We start from the raw sequence: 18,236 nt of genomic DNA on the forward strand, positions 1-18,236 counted from the left end.
CGACTTTGGACCTCATTTAATTAAAAGATAAATAGCAAATAAAATATTTACTGGAAGTTCTCGTTTTTTACTCAAGGCGTATCCTATACACATTCTCATGCCTTAAACCTGTTACACCCTTTGGTCTATTTACTTGCCTCCTGTTAGGAAAATAAAAGGAGAGACAGTGTGTGCAATGTACACTGTACATAACCATAATATGTTGCTGTGCATTGATGTCTGTGATGTTTTTTTTTTTTTGTCTTGCTTGGTTGAAGTTGACATTATTAATAAAACAAGACTGCATTGCTGTGATTTGCATCATTTATTTCACATACAGGTGTTTTGGGAAAGTTTCTGAAGAACCAATTGTTCCTCAGTACACTTCAAATAAAGACAACGACAACGGAACATAACAGATTTTTTTTTTTTTTAAAGACAAAAAAAAATAAAAAACAGCAACAAAACAACTCGGGTGGACATAAACTGTTAAACCCAAAGATATCGCCCGTTTCTGCTGACCAACTTGTGCCTGGCCTTCCCATGATTCATACAATAAACATTCAAGCCACAGGGCAAAATAGGAAACCTGTCTGAAGCTCAGAAACTAATAAGAAGGAATAATGCCAATTATAAAAGAGGGGATCATAGCAGTTATGAAAACATGGAAGTCAAATGGACTTAGATAGAAGATAAAATAACACTGAAATAATATATAATCGAAGAAGAACATCTATTTAGATTAAAAAAGCAACATTCACTACATTGCAAACAACTGGTTTAGAGATATCATCACACGTTTTAATAATCCATTTTCAAATGTATACAAGCAAACTGTGAGAGAAATGACTCATATTTCAATTTTAATAGTTAATAATTAAGGTTACCTCATAATTGTTTAATATCAGCAGGCTTAATCCGCCACGCTGCTGGCGTAACTGTGACCTTCCATCTTTTGTTAATAGATCGTGTCAGTAAACAATACTTTTATGCAATAATATGGAACCTGAAATGTATATACATATGCCATCTGAGACCCCAGAACACTTGAGTGTGTTTGGTCACATGGGTGGAGGATGATGCGGTTATGAGGTGAACAGGGAATTAGGGAGGATTTGGGAAAGCTATTTAAAGCTACTGGAAAAAAATGATCGGCCCCGTCTGGAGTGACTCACTTTGATTATTATTATTATTATTATCAATAATAAGTGATGTTATCGTTGATTATTTTATAATGAGATACTCCGATATAAAGCTGGTTATGTGCATTTGTTAATTTAAATAAGTATATTATACAAGTTCAAGCATGGTGTAATTAAATCAGCTAATTTTGCATATAGACTTGGTGCCAGAATTCATATTCCACGGAGAACAAAGCATCCAGGACGATTCAAATGAGTCATTTTTAGTAGTTTATTTGAGACATGTTTGCTTGCCTTTCTCGCATTTCTAGATCAACTAAACAGAAGTATGAGTTGCAGCATCCCGATGAAGCCATGCGCCGCGGGACCAGCATGCAGAGCAGCGCGGCGAGACTCACTCCAGACGGACACTCGAACTTTCCCAAGTTCTGCCACAAAGCTGTCCAGAAAAATGTTACGTTTACCGCCTTGCTTAAGAGAAAGAGAAAGAGAAAGAGAAAGAGAGAGAGAGAGAGAGAGAGAGAGAGAGAGAGAGAGAGAGAGAGAGAGAGAGAGAGAGAGAGAGAGAGAGAGAGAGAGAGAGAGAGACACTGGGAAACGGTTTGAGATTTAATGCTTACAGGAATGCATGATGAAAGTTAATGAGTCTCTCTTAAAGAAAAGAGCAAATGCTTCATGGGAAATTATTGTATGTACGGGATGCCAACTGTTGTCACTTATAATAATAATAATAATAATAATAATATCACTTTTTAACGATGTATGAAATAATTACTAAGAAAGGCGTGAGATGAGATGGTTTGCATGTGTTGCATGTTCACAGTATGTACAACTGAATGTTCATGCGCATGTTGTGTTGTTGGGGATCATGGCTGTTTCCTGTGAGAGAATGGCAGGTCGGAGGTGAGAGGTCAGTGTCTAAGGGTCACAGTGAGTTAGATTGAGGTCAGACTCGGGGCAACTGCTTTTCAATGAATTCCTTCACAGCGGACATCTCCTGTAAAGCCAATCAGAGAGCAGTGTGGGTGTTAGAACTAGTATGGACACATAATATTGTTTGACATAACTACTGTACAACATCTAAGATAATATTGTGCATGATTTTAGTTCAGACCTCATCCTGTTATTGATTCACAGGAGTTTGCTTCTAAATTTTAGTTCTGAGCAATATTTACATTTTATTTTCAAAAAGTTAATACATTAAATTGATCAAAAGGCAATAAATGAAAGACAGAAGACACTTACAGTGTCGGATTCAAAAGAGCTGTTTTGAACTTTCTACTCATCAAAAAATGTATCACAGTTTCCACAAAAATATGAGGCAGCACAACTTTTTTTTTTAAATTGATAATAATAATCATAAATGTTTCTTGAGCAGCAAATCTGCATATTAGAATGATTTCTGAAGGATCATGTGACACTGAAGACTGGAGTAATGATGCTGAACATTCAGCTTTGATCACAGGAATAAGTTAAATTGTACAATATAGTAAAATAAAATAAAACAGGTCTTTAAAATTTTAATATTTCACAAAATATTGTGAAAGTAATAACTTTACAGCTGCCTTGGTGAGCATAAGAGAATAAAATCAAAAGCATTAAAAAAAAAATCTTACTTTTGAAGGACAACTACTCAAATAAAGACATATCGGTGGTCCAAATGTATTTGGCAGATACTTTTTTTCCCAGAGGAATCTCTAAAATCCTGTGTTAAATTGAGTCTACATTAATCCGGATACATTTGAAAACGGCATTTTAATTTCAAAATGCTCCCTGTCCACATTAGCGTTTTCCAAAAGTTGCTCATCCATCAGAAAATGCTTAAATCAACTTTAATGCGCATGCAGTAAAACATACTAAAAGTTCACAAGATGATACCAAGAGAGCAGACAAAGTTCTCACGCTATTCTTCTGGCACCATCATTGTATTAACAAAATTTCCCACCACTCAGTGTGGCACTCAAAGCCACACGGTCTAAAACGCAATTGTCCTCATGTTTTGAAGCAGGACAGCAACTGCGAGTTCATTTTCAGTCATCTTTGCAGGAATGCAATATGAACATTTCTCTTTAGCAACACTATGAAAGTATATAGCAGGCACACCAATGCCGGTATAACCATAGATATTATCTATGGGTACAATATGTGTCACATGACTAGTAGTAAACATGCAACATTTTTTTTAAATTGACCTACATGGAAGAACGTTTTCAAAAACCTCAGTCTTCATTGACAAAAACACCGTCTCAAAGTGGACAGAAGGCCAAACCGGAGAGAAAAAGATGCGTTTTGGAACGAAGACGTATGAGTGAGGACAAGGCCTGAGGTTTCTGTGAGCGCAACGGACAGACTCACCTGAGGACAGGAGCTATGCATGAGACCCGGGTAAGTGCGGAAGGTGATGTTCCCTGGAGACACGATGGTCTTGAGCTTCTCTGCTGTCATGGCCCCGAACTGCACCGGGATCATGGGATCCATCTCGCCATGACACTGCAGAATGGGAGTGCCCTTGTTTCCACTCCCACTTGCAGCCTAATGGGGGAAAAGCAGATACATATTGACATATATATATATCAGGGCTGAGCATTGACAGCATTGACAATTCCGATTCAGCATTTTCACTAGTCACAATTTTGACATTGATACCATGGGGAAAAACTGCCAAATATATATTTTTAATATCATCTCATAATTTGGCTGCAGTATATTAGGCTGCTGTCACTTTAAGACCTGACGCACTGATCCATTACACTGTACACATGTTTTCTTTCTCAACTGTTTACGTTCACTTAAAACATAAGTGACTGTGTTTATGTGAATACCGCCTAAACCAGCATTTTGACATTATTATGTGTGTATTTGACAGTTTAAGCGCAAATAGCAGTGAAAAAAAAATCTATTTAGTTCTGAGAAGCGGCTTTATGTGCCGCACTTTGGGTGTGAGCTCAAAATCTGCAGGAACAAGAAAAATATGTGCAATCCCATGTCGAAATTCAAGCCAACACCAACAATATTCATCCGAAGCAAATTAAACAAGAGAGTGAGGAGAGGCGGGTTTGTGTGTCACTCGCTGTCGGAAAAATTTTAATTAAAAAATTTATATATTATATATAAAATTCAACCCGCCAAAGTGACTGTGTTAAACGCCACTGCTGAAATACATGTCAAGCCCTGAATACACATATATTTACACACAGGTGAAACTCGAAAAATTTGAATATGGTGCAAAAGTTCATTTATTTCAGTAATTCAACTTAAAAGGTGAAATTAATATATTATATAGACTCATTACATGCAAAGTGAGATATTTCAAGCCTTTATTTGTTATAAGTTTGATGATTATGGCTTACAGCTTATGAAAACCCCAAATTCAAAATTAGAATATTGTGAAAAGGTTTTCATAAGCTGTAAGCCATAATCATCAAAATGATAACAAATGACAAATAAAGGCTTGAAATATCTCACTTTGCATGTAATGAGTCTATATAATATATTAGTTTCACCTTTTAAGTTGAATTACTGAAATAAATTAACTTTTGCACCATATTCTAATTTTTTGATTTTCACCTGTATACACACACACACACACACACACACACACACACACACACACACACACACACACACACACACACACACACACACTGCTGAATGTCTTGTACCTGTGGGAAAGTCTTGTGAAGTGGAAGCCAACAGCTAAGTCCAACAACACCGGCTAGTTGCTGCTGCGAGGTCAGAGCGGTGTAGAGAGACAGAGCTCCACCCTGAACATCAAACAACAAACCAGGACCTGAAGATCATCTGCAGTCTCAGCAGTTTAACTCCTCGTACACACCTTCAGGAGAGAGACCACTTACCTGAGAGAAGCCACCCAGAAGAATACGATTGGATGGTATACCATTCTTTACCTCGTGATCGATGATGGCCTTTACTGTTGAAGAGACTATACTTAGAGCCACATAATCAAATTTCAGCAGATAACAGTATTATCTCGCGTTACATGTGTTCCTCATTAACTTGCTGTGTATCTTCATGTGGTTTTACATTCGCTGACACAGACTAAGATCATTTTTGGATGTTTTTAAGTCATGGACGGCTTATACTGTATTCAGGAAACTGCCCCAATGTGCATGTGTGTCCAAAAACAAATGTTGCTCACTGTTCTCTGCCGCTCTCTTAATCCCTGCTTCATCCTCTGGGGATTCTGGGCTTAAGCCCATCAGGTCAAACCTGAGAAGAAGAAAATTAGACAAGAATTTTAAAAAAGACTCCGAAAAGTACAAGTCCACTTGTGAAAAATGCTTTTATTTAGAATTGTATTAATACAGTTTTCCCCGTTTTATACTATATTACCTAAAACTAAAACTATTAAAAACCTTTGGCCGATATATTAACGTCGGAAAATTTGAAATGTTGCCTTAGCAATAAGACGAAATAAGTTTAAGCGCTAAATTTATTAACAGAAAATATATGAAACTAACCAAAACTAAAATAAAAAATTAATTAAGCCTATATAGTAATATAAAAAAATATAAAAAAGCACACAAATAAATAACTAAAAATTCAACTGAAATAAAAATAAAAATAAGTCATTTCAAATATTAATAAAACTATAAAACTAAAATAACACTGATTATAATATATAGTCATAAATGCTCACCAATGCTGCATTTATTTGATTAAAAATATTCTATTTTAATAAATTTTAAAATGTTGGTATGTATTTTTAATTTACAATTTAAATAATTTTGTAATATATTTTTAAATAATTGGTTCTTGTGATTTCAAAGCTGATTATATTATATTACATCAGCAACCTGACAAATCCTTTTCACTTTAACCACAAGTATAAAGCATTTGACTGTCTGTACGAAGTCACAAATGTACTTATTTAATTAGATGACCAAGAATAGTGCTGAATCTGAAATACTACATCATACATTTCCTTTCTTTTACATTTCTCAAATTCATCAAACATGGTTTACTTCCAGGTTTCAATTACATGTTAAATCCCCCCAGCACTTTTATGCCTGGTTCAGATTACACGATTTTGGCACGGTTCGTTTGGCATAGGGTGTCGTGGGGATTCGTAAACGACAACGGGCGTCGGGACGCAAGATTCGATCGTTTCATCTCGTATAGTGTGTCATAGTGGGCGACAACCTACGTCGCGTCTGCGATGCTTCACGACATCACGACAAAAAGACTAGCATGTTTGATTTTTTTTTTCGGTCCTCCACAACGAGAGACTAGTGAGTGAGTGAGCATGTGTGCGTTTTTGTGTGTGTGAGTGAGTGAGTGAGTGAGTGAGTATGTGTGCGTTTTTGTGTGTGTGAGTGAGTGAGTGAGTGAGTGAGTGAGTGAGTGAGTGAGTGAGTGAGTGAGTGAGTGAGTGAGTGAGTGAGCATGTGTGCGTTTTTGTGTGTGTGAGTGAGTGAGTGAGTGAGTGAGTGAGTGAGTGAGTGAGTGAGTGAGTGAGTGAGTGAGTGAGTGAGTGAGTGAGTGAGTGAGCATGTGTGCGTTTTTGTGTGTGTGAGTGAGTGAGTGAGTGAGTGAGTGAGTGAGTGAGTATGTGTGCGTTTTTGTGTGTGTGAGTGAGTGAGTTAGTATGTGTGCATTTTTGTGTGTGAGTGCTAGTGAGTGAGTGAGCGAGCATGTGTGCGTTTTTGTGTGTGTGAGTGAGTTTGTGAGTGAGTGCTAGTGAGTGAGCATGTGTGCATTTTTGTGTGTGTGAGTGAGTGAGTTTGAGTGAGTATGTGTGCGTTTTTGTGTGTGTGAGTGAGTGAGTATGTGTGCATTTTTGTGTGTGAGTGAGTGAGTGAGCGAGCGAGCATGTGTGCGTTTTTGTGTGTGTGAGTGAGTTTGTGAGTGAGTGCTAGTGAGTGAGCATGTGTGTTTTTGTGTGTGTGTGAGTGAGTGAGTTTGAGTGAGCGAGCGAGCATGTGTGCGTTTTTGTGCGAGTGAGTTTGTGAGTGAGTGCTAGTGAGTGAGCATGTGTGCATTTTTGTGTGTGAGTAAGTGAGTGTGTGAGTGAGTGAGTGAGTGAGTGAGTGAGTGAGTGAGTGAGTGAGTGAGTGAGTGAGTGAGTGAGTGAGTGAGCATGTGTGCATTTTTGTGTGTGTGTGAGTGAGTGAGTTTGAGTGAGCGAGCGAGCATGTGTGCGTTTTTGTGTGAGTGAGTTTGTGAGTGAGTGCTAGTGAGTGAGCATGTGTGCATTTTTGTGTGTGAGTGAGTGCTAGTGAGTGAGCGAGCGAGTGAGTGCTAGTGAGTGAGCATGTGTGCGTTTTTGTGTGTGAGTAAGTGAGTGTGTGAGTGAGTGAGTGAGTGAGTGAGTGAGTGAGTGAGCATGTGTGTTTTTGTGTGTGTGTGAGTGAGTGAGTGCTAGTGAGTGAGTATGTGTGCGTTTTTGTGTGTGTGAGTGAGTGAGTGAGTATGTGTGCATTTTTGTGTGTGAGTGAGTGAGTGAGCGAGCGAGCATGTGTGCGTTTTTGTGTGTGTGAGTGAGTTTGTGAGTGAGTGCTAGTGAGTGAGCATGTGTGTTTTTGTGTGTGTGTGAGTGAGTGAGTTTGAGTGAGCGAGCGAGCATGTGTGCGTTTTTGTGTGAGTGAGTTTGTGAGTGAGTGCTAGTGAGTGAGCATGTGTGCATTTTTGTGTGTGAGTGAGTGCTAGTGAGTGAGCGAGCGAGTGAGTGCTAGTGAGTGAGCATGTGTGCGTTTTTGTGTGTGAGTAAGTGAGTGTGTGAGTGAGTGAGTGAGTGAGTGAGTGAGTGAGTGAGCATGTGTGCATTTTTGTGTGTGAGTGAGTTTGTGAGTGAGTGAGTGCTAGTGAGTGAGCATGTGTGCGTTTTTGTGTGAGTGAGTGAGTGCTAGTGAGTGAGTATGTGTGCGTTTTTGTGTGAGTGAGTGAGTGCTAGTGAGTGAGTATGTGTGCGTTTTTGTGTGCGAGTGAGTGCGTGTGTGAGTGAGTGAGCAGGAGAGAGAGTGAGTGTGTGTGTGTGTGTGTGTGTGTGTGTGAGAGTGTGTGTGTGTGAGAGTATGTGTGTGTGTGTGTGTGAGAGTGTGAGTGTGTGTGTGTGTGTGTGTGTGTGTGTGTGTGTGTGTGTGTGTGTGTGTGTGTGTGTGTGTGAGTGTGTGTGTGTGTGTGTGTGTATGTGTGCGAGTGAATGTGTGCGAGTGAATGTGTGCGAGTGAGTGAGTGAGCAGGAGAGAGAGAGAGAGTGTGTGTGTGTGTGTGTGTATGTGTGCGAGTGAATGTGTGCGAGTGAGTGAGTAAGCAGAAGAGAGAGAGAGTGTGTGTGTGTGTGTGTGTGTGTGTGTGTGTGTGTGTGTGTGTGTGTGTGTGTGTGTGTGTGTGTGTGTGTGTGTGTGTGTGTATGTGTGTGAGTGAATGTGTGCGAGTGAGTGCGTGTGTGAGTGAGTGAGTGAGTGAGTAGAGGAGAGAGAGTGTGTGTGTGTGTGTGTGTGTGTGTGTGAGACGGCACGCGATGGCTGGTCGGAAAGCAACGTGTAGTCTGACATGTTTCTTGTCCACAACACGACAAGATTTTACGAGTCAAAATCGCGTAATCTGACACAGTGACGATCGTAACAGACAGAAAAATGGCGTAATCTGAGCCAGGCATTACTAGAACTGTAATGTACCCGCAGCAGCGGCGGCTTACCATGAGGGCATGGTCATCTTCATGTTGAGCGTTACAGGGATTCTGGGTCTAGAGTCAGAAAGAACGACAGACTAGTTTGCAATAAAACTACACAAAGAAAAATTAAAACTAACAATATTTCTTTATTGCATAACAACCAATGCATCTAACATGTTTTGCACGTCACTTACGCGTGTGGACAGATGTATTTGATGTACGGCAGTCTAATAGACGTCATGGAATCAGCCCAGCCGTGTCTATAAGCAACACAACAGGGTTATTTTCATGCGGGACGAGGAACATCAGAAGATCCTGCAACCGGCCCGTAATGAACAGAACTTACCCTGTGTCACCCAAGCCATGAAGGAAGATCACCTGCAAAGTTAACAGAACATGATGTGAAACTAATCTCTCTGCAAAGCCCAAAAGAGGAGCGACTTCCTGTGCTCGATGCTGACTCTTGGTTATTTCATATGAAGATACCATCTCAATAGCAAGCTTCAGCTTTCTGTGTATCTATTTCTTCCGATAAAGAAGGCGGCAGATAGACTTTCATTCAGACTGTGAAAGAGCATTCTTATTACAGGAATAGTTCATCCAAAAATATGAATTTACTCACCCTCACGTTGTTCCAAACCCATTAAACTTGTTAATGTTTAAAACACAAATAAAGATATTTTTAACGAAAGTCCACTGTACGTCCATGTAACCAAAACTTGAAAGATCATAAAAGGTTTTTGAAATTAATCTATATGAATTGGATGGTTTAATCCAAGTATTGTGAAGAGATATGATCGCTTTATATGATGAATAGATTTAATTTAGGCTTTTATACACATATATAGAGAAAATCACATATGCTAAACATCACACTCTAGAACAAATCTCATTGGTTCTCATGAATCACATAAAATTTTGAGTGTCCGTGTTTACCATATTTGATGAGCTCTATCCATGTGTGTGAATAAAAGCCTAAATTAAATCTGTTTATCATATAAACCGATCATGTCTCTTCAGAAGACTTGGATTTAATCAGTCGACTTGATTTACGACGCCTTTATGACCAGAAGTCTTTCAGGAACGTCTTAGTCTTAAAGGTGCAATGTGTATTATTTCTGAGGATCTATTGACAGAAATGCAATATAAGATCCATAACTATGTTTTCAGTGGCGTATAAAGACCTTACTTAATGAACCGTTATGTTGCATTACCTTAGAATGAGTCATTTATATCTACATAAGCGCAGGCACCCCCTTCTATGAAGATCGACATATTGTGACGTCATGTTTCTACCGTAGTCGACAGCGAACACACAGATATTTTATAGAAAAATAAGGGAGAAATGAAGGCAAAAATCACGGGTCAACATCGGTGTGGCTTTTCACCGATGGAAGGGTCTTATTTGGGAAAAAGGCTTTCAAAGCGACGCCGAAGTTGCCTTTTTTCTGCTGGATAGGTATTCCAACTTGAACAATGCAAATGAAAACTGTTGTTTCGTAATGTTAGCATTACCTAGAAGCTAGCTAGCCATAGACACCGTGAGAAGTGACTTTTCCCTTGTCAGTGGTGTTATATGTAGTTATATTGTTTCATTTAACTTAGTTCTTCTCCCTTGCTGTGTTATGTGGGAATAAATGTGCTGGTTACGTTCGTGAGACAATCAGCTGATTATACTATTGACCGTGAAACACTAGCGTTAGCCTACAGCATAACAGCTCATATTAGCCAGCTAAACTTTTACTAATCTTCTCCCTCGCTGTGTTGTGGGTTTGCTATGTGGGGAGAAATGCGCTGGTTACGTCGGCCACCGTAGCTTCCCCTTCGAGTTTGAAAAGGGAGGGATAGGCCGTAAGTGACTGGCGGTTTGCAATTCACAAATCTCACCACTAGACGCCGCTAAAAATCACACACTGCACCTTTAATTAAAGGTCCCGTTTTTCCTGTGTTTCTGAAGCTTTGATTGTGTTTACAGTGTGCAATTAGCCTGGGTTTCCCCATACTGCCTTTGTGCAGCGCGATTTTATTCACGCTGAAAGGCAGTCTGGATACCATGGACCAGATTTTCGCCTTTTTTTATAAAAACATGTCTGTGGAGTGTCCATATATACCTTCAACCCTCCCGTTTATCTTGCACAAACGGCAATAGTCGCTGAACGTCTTTGTTTACACAAAAATATCTTACCCATCGTCTAATTTCTGTCGCTCTACATACGTCATCTGGTATAATGGAAACGATTGGCTATGAGCGTACAGGCGCATTTGATAGACATTCGTAGCGCCCAATAAACGGCGCCGGGCATTCGTAAACCACGCCTCAAATACGAGAAAATGTACATGTGGTTCCCAGACCCAAGTCTCAACGAGAATTGGGTCTGGCGTTAGCCAGGCTAGTGTGCAATATAACATGTGTTCATGTTTTGCGTGTAAAAAAACACAGTATTTTTTACTAAATGTACTTCTCTGTATACCGCTGTTTTCACTGTCCTAAAAACGGGCTGATGACTTCCTTGTTCTATGAAGTCCCTCCTTCAGAAATACGTAACGAGTTCTGATTGTGCCAGCGGTTCCTGTGTTGTGATTGGACAGCAGCTTAGCGCACGTTGCCCGGAAAGGTCACGCCTCTTACCGTAACGTGGAGATGCATGCGCTCAGTGTTAATGTAAGGTGATTTGACTCCGCGATGAAAATAACAGCGTCTCGACGACATGGCGACACACACACTCTACAAACGCAACTCTTCCTCTTCTCTGTAGGAGCGCAACAAAACCACGCCCCCTTTTTTTGTGTATTCCTGTGTGCGGAGGTTAGTCAAAAAACTGTTCTAGTGACGTCATTAAAGCAGGAAGTAGAGGATGTAGGCTAGTCCGAACCGGCCGTTCGCTGTAGGCTTTGAAAGGAAACTTCTGTTAAATAAAATATCTCGCTTGGCATTGAACTTTGAGCTTTATAATTTTACAGGTATTATTTATGCTCTCACAGCAACATTACACACTAGCTAAAGTTTAAAAAATGGGATCACGAAGAACAGGACCTTTAAAAATACGTCAATTTGTGTTTTGAAGAAGAGGAATCAAAGTCTTATGGTTTTGGAACAACACGAGGATGAGTAAATGATGACAGAATTTTTATTTTGGGGAGAACAAACCATTCAAGGAAACTGAGTTGCTATATTTGAAGCCTGGCCTCTGTAATGCTAATGAATCAGATTTTGGTTAATGATTGGACGGTTCTCTCACCACAGCCGTCTCCTTCTCCGTCCCAGACACGGTCACGGCTTCAGCGAGCAGAGGTACAGACATGTTGTTGCCACACATACAATGTGAGGAGTGCTTTTAGAAAAATACAAAAACAACACGTTCAAAAGCAATCAGAACAACATGTTTATGTAAAACACAAAGGCCCAGGCATTAAGTATGGGAGAAATGGTTATTAAAGATACAAACCAGCAATTTTAGAAAGAAACTGTCAGCAGGCTGCAGAATGATTAACAAAAGTTGGTTTAATTGCCAGTGTTGTTAAAGTCATTTTAACTAGCAACTCAAGCCCATCTAAAACTAAAAGTGCTCTATTGAAATCTAGACGAGGAAAAGAAAAAAGTGAAAAATTACAGGGTGATTAAGTCTACGGGATAAGCACTGACGCTTATGTTAATCATACACGCAGAGCTTCATTTTCTACAGATCACAAGTTTGTACTTGCAGACGTCTGCTTAAGACGAGTTCCCAGAAAACTAATGAAGCCTAAATGGAAACCACGGGTCCCTGTTTTCCTGGAACCACATGACAGCGCTGAGAAATCAAATCTTGACAGTTGCAGGAGGCAAAACACTCCAGTTTACGGTTTAATGGATTCATTCGTGTTTCTGAGAGGCCTGGGTGACTGTGATACAAGCCTGGAGTGTTTCAAATAGGGTTGCACGTAATATCGGCAGATATATGTTTATTTTTTTATTTTTGGCCGATATAATAACGTCGATAAATCGTGGATTATCTCATCAGCTGAGACACTTGAGATGTGCACTGTTCGCCATGAGGGGTTTAAATTGCTTTAAAAAATGGTTAGAACGAATCACTATAAAAATAAAATGCAGTGAAGTGTAAAATGTGCAGCGCAAGTCCGTTATATAGGCTACATAAAATTATAATGAGAAAATGTTAATATGGCTTTTAATGGTGAGACTTTTTTTTTTGTCTAATCAGGCTCTCAAATTATATAAAAATTGTGATTTAGATTTATCTGGAAATATATCGGTTATCGGCTGTTAAATATAAAGAATTATATGTTATCGGTATCAGCCAAATTTTCATATCGGTGCATCCCTAGTTTCAAACAAACACTTGAATATATGTGCCTGTCTGAGTTTATATCGGTCAGTCTGGCTTCCTAGACTTTAGAAATGCACATATTAAATACTTTTATTAAACCACCTGCTTATGGAATCTCCACAAAATACCAGAAGAATATTACAAAGGACTTTTCCAAATGAAACTGCATGGTGTCCTTATGCACCAGTTTGAGTGTTCGCCACACAATGGCTCATTGATACACAGTCACAAATGAGTGTATTGATCATCTCTAATGCGTCAGTTCAATAATCCTTCACATGAACACCACGATCATATATTCACAATGAATAGGAAGGGATGGGCAGTGAAAACAATAGAGACACATAGCTTATTTTTTCAAGGCTGATGGAATCAAGGACATGATTCATGTATAAATAAAGCCGCTAAGTCGTTTCATTAATACTCGATCGGCAGCGTAATCCTGTTTCGCCTGTATTATTGTCACAATGAACCCACAGCCTCAGAGATGGAGCTAGCTGGATCTCTCTACCCCCGCGGTTAAGCCCACTATAACGCTGCTCCGCGACAAACTTGCGCTTTTATAGCGATCGTTACAGCCAAGGTCAGGGGGTAGAATACATTTTAGTGTTCAGGAAGGGAAAAAAACAGATATAAACAGCGGTTAACTGCAACAAATGTATTGACTCACCGCTTGCTATCCCAGGTCACAACGGAACTTCCGCTCCTTCTGCCGGAGAGGGGCGGGGACACGGCGCCGTGACGTCATCGCGTTACTTCAACCGCGTGATTGCAAAAGCGAGCAATCTGTACCTTATTTTGTACATGTAAAAGTCTACAATTCCAATTTATTTGTAAAGGACATAATAAAACAACAGTGTTGATCACAGTGCTGTACTGAATGGACGAAATAAAAGTATTACAAAAATAAATAAACACTAATTTAAAAACCATCTGCAAAAAACATCACTCAATACATGATCAAAAGCTAATGTAATTTTGTTTATATGTCTAAAAAAAAAAAAAAAAATGTCAATACTTATTCACCCTCATTATGTTACAACCCTGTATGAGTTTCTTTCTTCTGTTGAAAAATATATTTTAAAGAATGTTTGCAACCAGACAGTTGACAGCACCCATTGACTTCAATAGTAGGAAAAATAAATGTCAATGGGTGCTGTCAACTGTCTGGTTACTGACATTCTTTAAAATATATTGTAGTTTTCAACAGAAGAAACTCACACTGGTTTGGAATAACATAAGGGTGAGTACATTTTGACAAAAAAAAATGTGGGTGAACTATCCTTAAATTCACTGTATGATTGTCTAATATACTGCTGGATTGTGAATTTTGCAATGCAAGCAGACTTTGTAACACCAAAAAAAAAAAAAAAAAAAAAAAAAAAAAAAAGCCCAATAAAAGCTTTATGTATTATATGAATTTGTTTTTATAAAAAAAAATAAAAAAATTGTTGGAAATCTGTTAAAAAAAATACCACAACAGACCCAAAACTATTTTAAACATTGTAATATTTAACCCATCAGGATTGCACTTGAAACAAACCTTTTACACTAAGAAAGCCTCAATTATAACTTATTAGCAACAAATTCTTATGCATAAGTGAGGAGAAATGGATTTGAAGTGATGGATAGTCAAACAGTTTCATATTCACTGCTCCTATCACATTAATTTGTGAAAAACCTGAGATTGTATCTTTGGTTACACTTTATTTTAAGGTGTCATTGTTACAGTGTAATTCTATATGTAAGTACTGATATTAATCAACATTTTGGGGGATTTGGTTGAGGGTTAGTTGCATAGTTAATTATGCATAGTTTACTGTTATTATTATGGTAAGTACATGTACTGTAACATATGTAACAAGGACACTGTAAATTAAAGTGTTACTGTATTTGGATTTAACTAACAACAGCATAATGCATAAGTTGTTATAAAATGTGTGTGATATTATGAAATGCCAAAAGTGATTGAAAATTAATTTTTAAACAAACTGCGGGAATCAATCAATATTAAACACTTCGAGGACCCGATTAGAACACATTTCCCAAATGGTTTTTAATCTCACATTTGAACCAAATAATGCAAAAAAATATTAAATGGATGAATACTAAATTGTAAAACCAAACTGAGAGCATAAACTTTCCACTAGATTTTTAAAGAACAGACTTCTTGCATGGCTCATCTGTTCTGTTATGTAAAGCGTTTAATTGACATAAGCATACATTCAGTAATTCTGCTTATATAGCTTAATGTTTATTGGCAAATTAGCAGACGAACAAACCATAGTAAATTAATCCGTTACACATCAGTTCATCTGGCCGTTACCAAAACTCAAGCACACGTTTATAGTTTGACACAGCAGGCGTGAGATTCTCTGTCCTCCGTTTGTCATGATATGAACTGTGTCTGGGGCGTAAGGCTCTTCACTTTGTGATCTGCAGGATTGGCTGCTGCTTCATAGTTGCAGATCGTCACCTCATGTCTGTGAGGCTGAAAGAGAGATAAAAAGATACTAGATTAAGGATTTTATGATCCTATTTTCCTTTCCAAGGTGAAACAACTTTATAAAAACAGCAACACGAACATAATATCGTAAGTATGTAGTGCATTTCCAAACAGTTATTGATAGTGACAATAGAACTGGTGTTATTGTTATAGCAGGATTTGTTTAATCCAGTACTGACCTCTGCATATTCTCCCCGCAGACCGATGTAATACACGCGAGTGGATTCTGCCCCAAAGTTTCGAGATATGTGGATGGATAAGTGCTCCACATTGGAGAATCTCGCAATCCTATATAAAATGTTGAGGGTGGTCAACATAGATTTAGTGTCCAGCATACCAGATGTGTAATTATTAATGTGTACATACTTAAAGGATAATTCCGGTATTTAACACCTTGAGTCTATATTGTAGTTTGTTTTGGATGAACAAGAGTGGTGGACAACATTTTTTTGACAATGGTTCCTCTCTCGAGTTTTTGACTATAATAGAATTGACCATGGACCCATTTAACATTGGAGTCAATGGGCATGTCCGAAAATGTCATTAAAACAGCCAATAATGTTCGTTTACAAAACTGTTAAACTCACCGAGTAATTAGTGATGTTAGTTGATGTTCCAGAAACAAAAAGTGTTGCGAAATACAGTTTCTGTCGTGAAAAACCCGCAAAACTCGAGAGAGGAACCATTGTCAAAAAAATGTTGTCCACCACTCTTGTTCATCCAAAACAAACTACAATATAGACTCAAGGTGTTAAATACCGGAATTATCCTTTAAAATTGCTTACTTGGTTGGATACTCAAGCTCGGCATGCGGATCCCTGTTTAGGCGAAAGGCTTGTTCTGGCTCTCTGCTTGTATCATCAAATGACATTTGGGGTATGTTCTTGTACCTGATCAAAAAGCACCAGTTGCAACACCCAATCATGTAAATTGTAGTTGCATTATCCATATGTGACGCTGCAAGAGAGGTCTCATTTTCCAGGGAGAGCAAACTCACAGTCTCATTTCAGCTGGGTGCGACTCGTCATCTTCTCCAGCAATGATGATCCCTTTCAGCTTCACGCTACCTGTAAACCTGCAGATTTAACCACGTGCATGAACCACATCCACATCTGCTGGCAAAGCGTTTCTTACCCAGACAAACTGTATTAAATAGAACATGAATAAGAACAGAACAGAAATTGAAATTAGTCTAGGAGGATGAATGCTGTTGCAATATAAATCTTACGGTATATTGAACAGAAGCTCCTCGTCAGCATCACTTTCAACAAACTGAAAATGAAATGGGAGACATAAATTACAACAAACAAGAGCAATCTGATAAGAAAACAGAAAGTGTATTAATTTATCTATTATTTTTTATATATATATATACACACATATAAATAACATTATGTATGAGTGTGTGTGTATGTTATGTGCGTATCGTCTGTATAATATGATATATATATATATATACATACATACACACACACACACATATATTAGGGCTGTCAAAAGATTAATCACGATTAATCACATCTAAAATAAAAGTCTGTGTTTGCATAATATATGTGTGTGTACTGTGTATTATTATTATTATGTATAAATACACACACATTCATGTATATATTTAAGAAATATTTACATTTATATACTGTATATATATTTATATAATTTATATTATATATAAATAACCAATTTATAAAATTAAATATATACATGATTGTGTGCGTTTTTATATATATAAATAATTATACACAGTACACACACATATATTATGTAAACATTTTATTTTGGATGTGATTAATCATGATTAATCTTTTGACAGCCCTAATATATATATATATATATATAAATAAATGTGTGTGTGTGTGTGTGTATACACAGACGCATTTGTATGCATTCTTATACATATATATAACGTTATATACACACACAAAAAAGATATACAACAAACATGCCATCGCCACCTAAGAAAGCACATAAAATGTGTAAAAAATGTGGTAAACCTTTATTTACTTTTAAGATTGTGAGCACAAACATGCCATCGCCACCTGGCACCTATGACCGCACATGTAATGTGTAAAAAAAAAGTGGCAAACCTTTACTTTTAGTTTTAAGATTATAATATATGTGGTGGCTCTAAGCTTGCTGTCAAAAACCTCCTGCAAAACTATTCCATACTATATAATAGCGTACCTTCGTCCTGTCAGCGCGTTGATCCCAAGGCTTGAAGACCAGTTTCCCGTCTCCGTCTCGGCTCTCATTCAAACACTGAAGCTTCTCGATGTCAATGCGTTTGTACAGCTCGTACTCCACTCCTCGCTCTGCGGGCTCGTGCTCGCATTCACAGCAGCCGTGGCCGTGGCCGTGGCCGTGACCGTGTCCAGACATGGTGTGTGAACAACGGGGAAAGTGCCAAAACACTCACCACTATAATCTAATGAGAGAGATATTCGACAGCTCGAGCGGCTTCTGTGACATATGCTAAAATCGCACAGTTACACACAGTCAGGTGGTAGAAGCTGCAAAGCAGACAACACGCAAATACGAAAGGTGGAATGTGATTGGACCTTAAGAAGCAAGGGAACCAATGAGGAGCCGAATTTGGAGTCGCGTTCTTGTGACGCATTTGTCGCTCCGCGTCTGCACGTCATCGTAAA

General features: G+C 38.4%; 2 protein-coding genes across 3 annotated transcripts; both read right to left on the reverse strand.

The window, feature by feature from the left end:
* Positions 1 to 287: 287 nt before the first annotated feature.
* Positions 288 to 13,834, reverse strand: lypla2 (lysophospholipase 2). Of its 2 annotated transcripts, XM_079589906.1 has the most exons (11): positions 13,756 to 13,799; positions 12,204 to 12,233; positions 11,997 to 12,089; positions 9,104 to 9,135; positions 8,952 to 9,017; positions 8,782 to 8,829; positions 5,281 to 5,351; positions 4,979 to 5,052; positions 4,784 to 4,885; positions 3,477 to 3,653; positions 288 to 2,118 (listed from the first exon to the last, which is right to left on the reverse strand). In XM_079589906.1, exons 3-11 carry the CDS (start codon positions 12,072 to 12,074, stop codon positions 2,068 to 2,070), a joined length of 699 nt encoding a protein of 232 aa, XP_079446032.1. In that variant the 5' UTR covers positions 12,075 to 12,089; positions 12,204 to 12,233; positions 13,756 to 13,799; the 3' UTR covers positions 288 to 2,067. The 2 variants fall into 2 exon arrangements, with proteins under 2 accessions (XP_079446032.1, XP_079446031.1); XM_079589905.1 differs by lacking the exon at positions 12,204 to 12,233 and having other exon boundaries at positions 13,756 to 13,834.
* A 749-nt stretch (positions 13,835 to 14,583) lies between these two features.
* pithd1 (PITH (C-terminal proteasome-interacting domain of thioredoxin-like) domain containing 1) lies at positions 14,584 to 18,198 on the reverse strand. Its single transcript, XM_079590210.1, has 6 exons — positions 17,773 to 18,198; positions 16,820 to 16,863; positions 16,589 to 16,666; positions 16,377 to 16,481; positions 15,771 to 15,879; positions 14,584 to 15,576 (listed from the first exon to the last, which is right to left on the reverse strand). The coding sequence occupies exons 1-6, from the start codon at positions 17,965 to 17,967 to the stop codon at positions 15,475 to 15,477; spliced, it is 633 nt and encodes a 210-aa protein (XP_079446336.1). The 5' UTR covers positions 17,968 to 18,198; the 3' UTR covers positions 14,584 to 15,474.
* Positions 18,199 to 18,236: the final 38 nt, after the last annotated feature.

This window comes from Phoxinus phoxinus (genome assembly GCF_949152265.1).
Source record: "Phoxinus phoxinus genome assembly, chromosome: 19".
Lineage (NCBI taxonomy): Eukaryota > Metazoa > Chordata > Actinopteri > Cypriniformes > Leuciscidae > Phoxinus > Phoxinus phoxinus.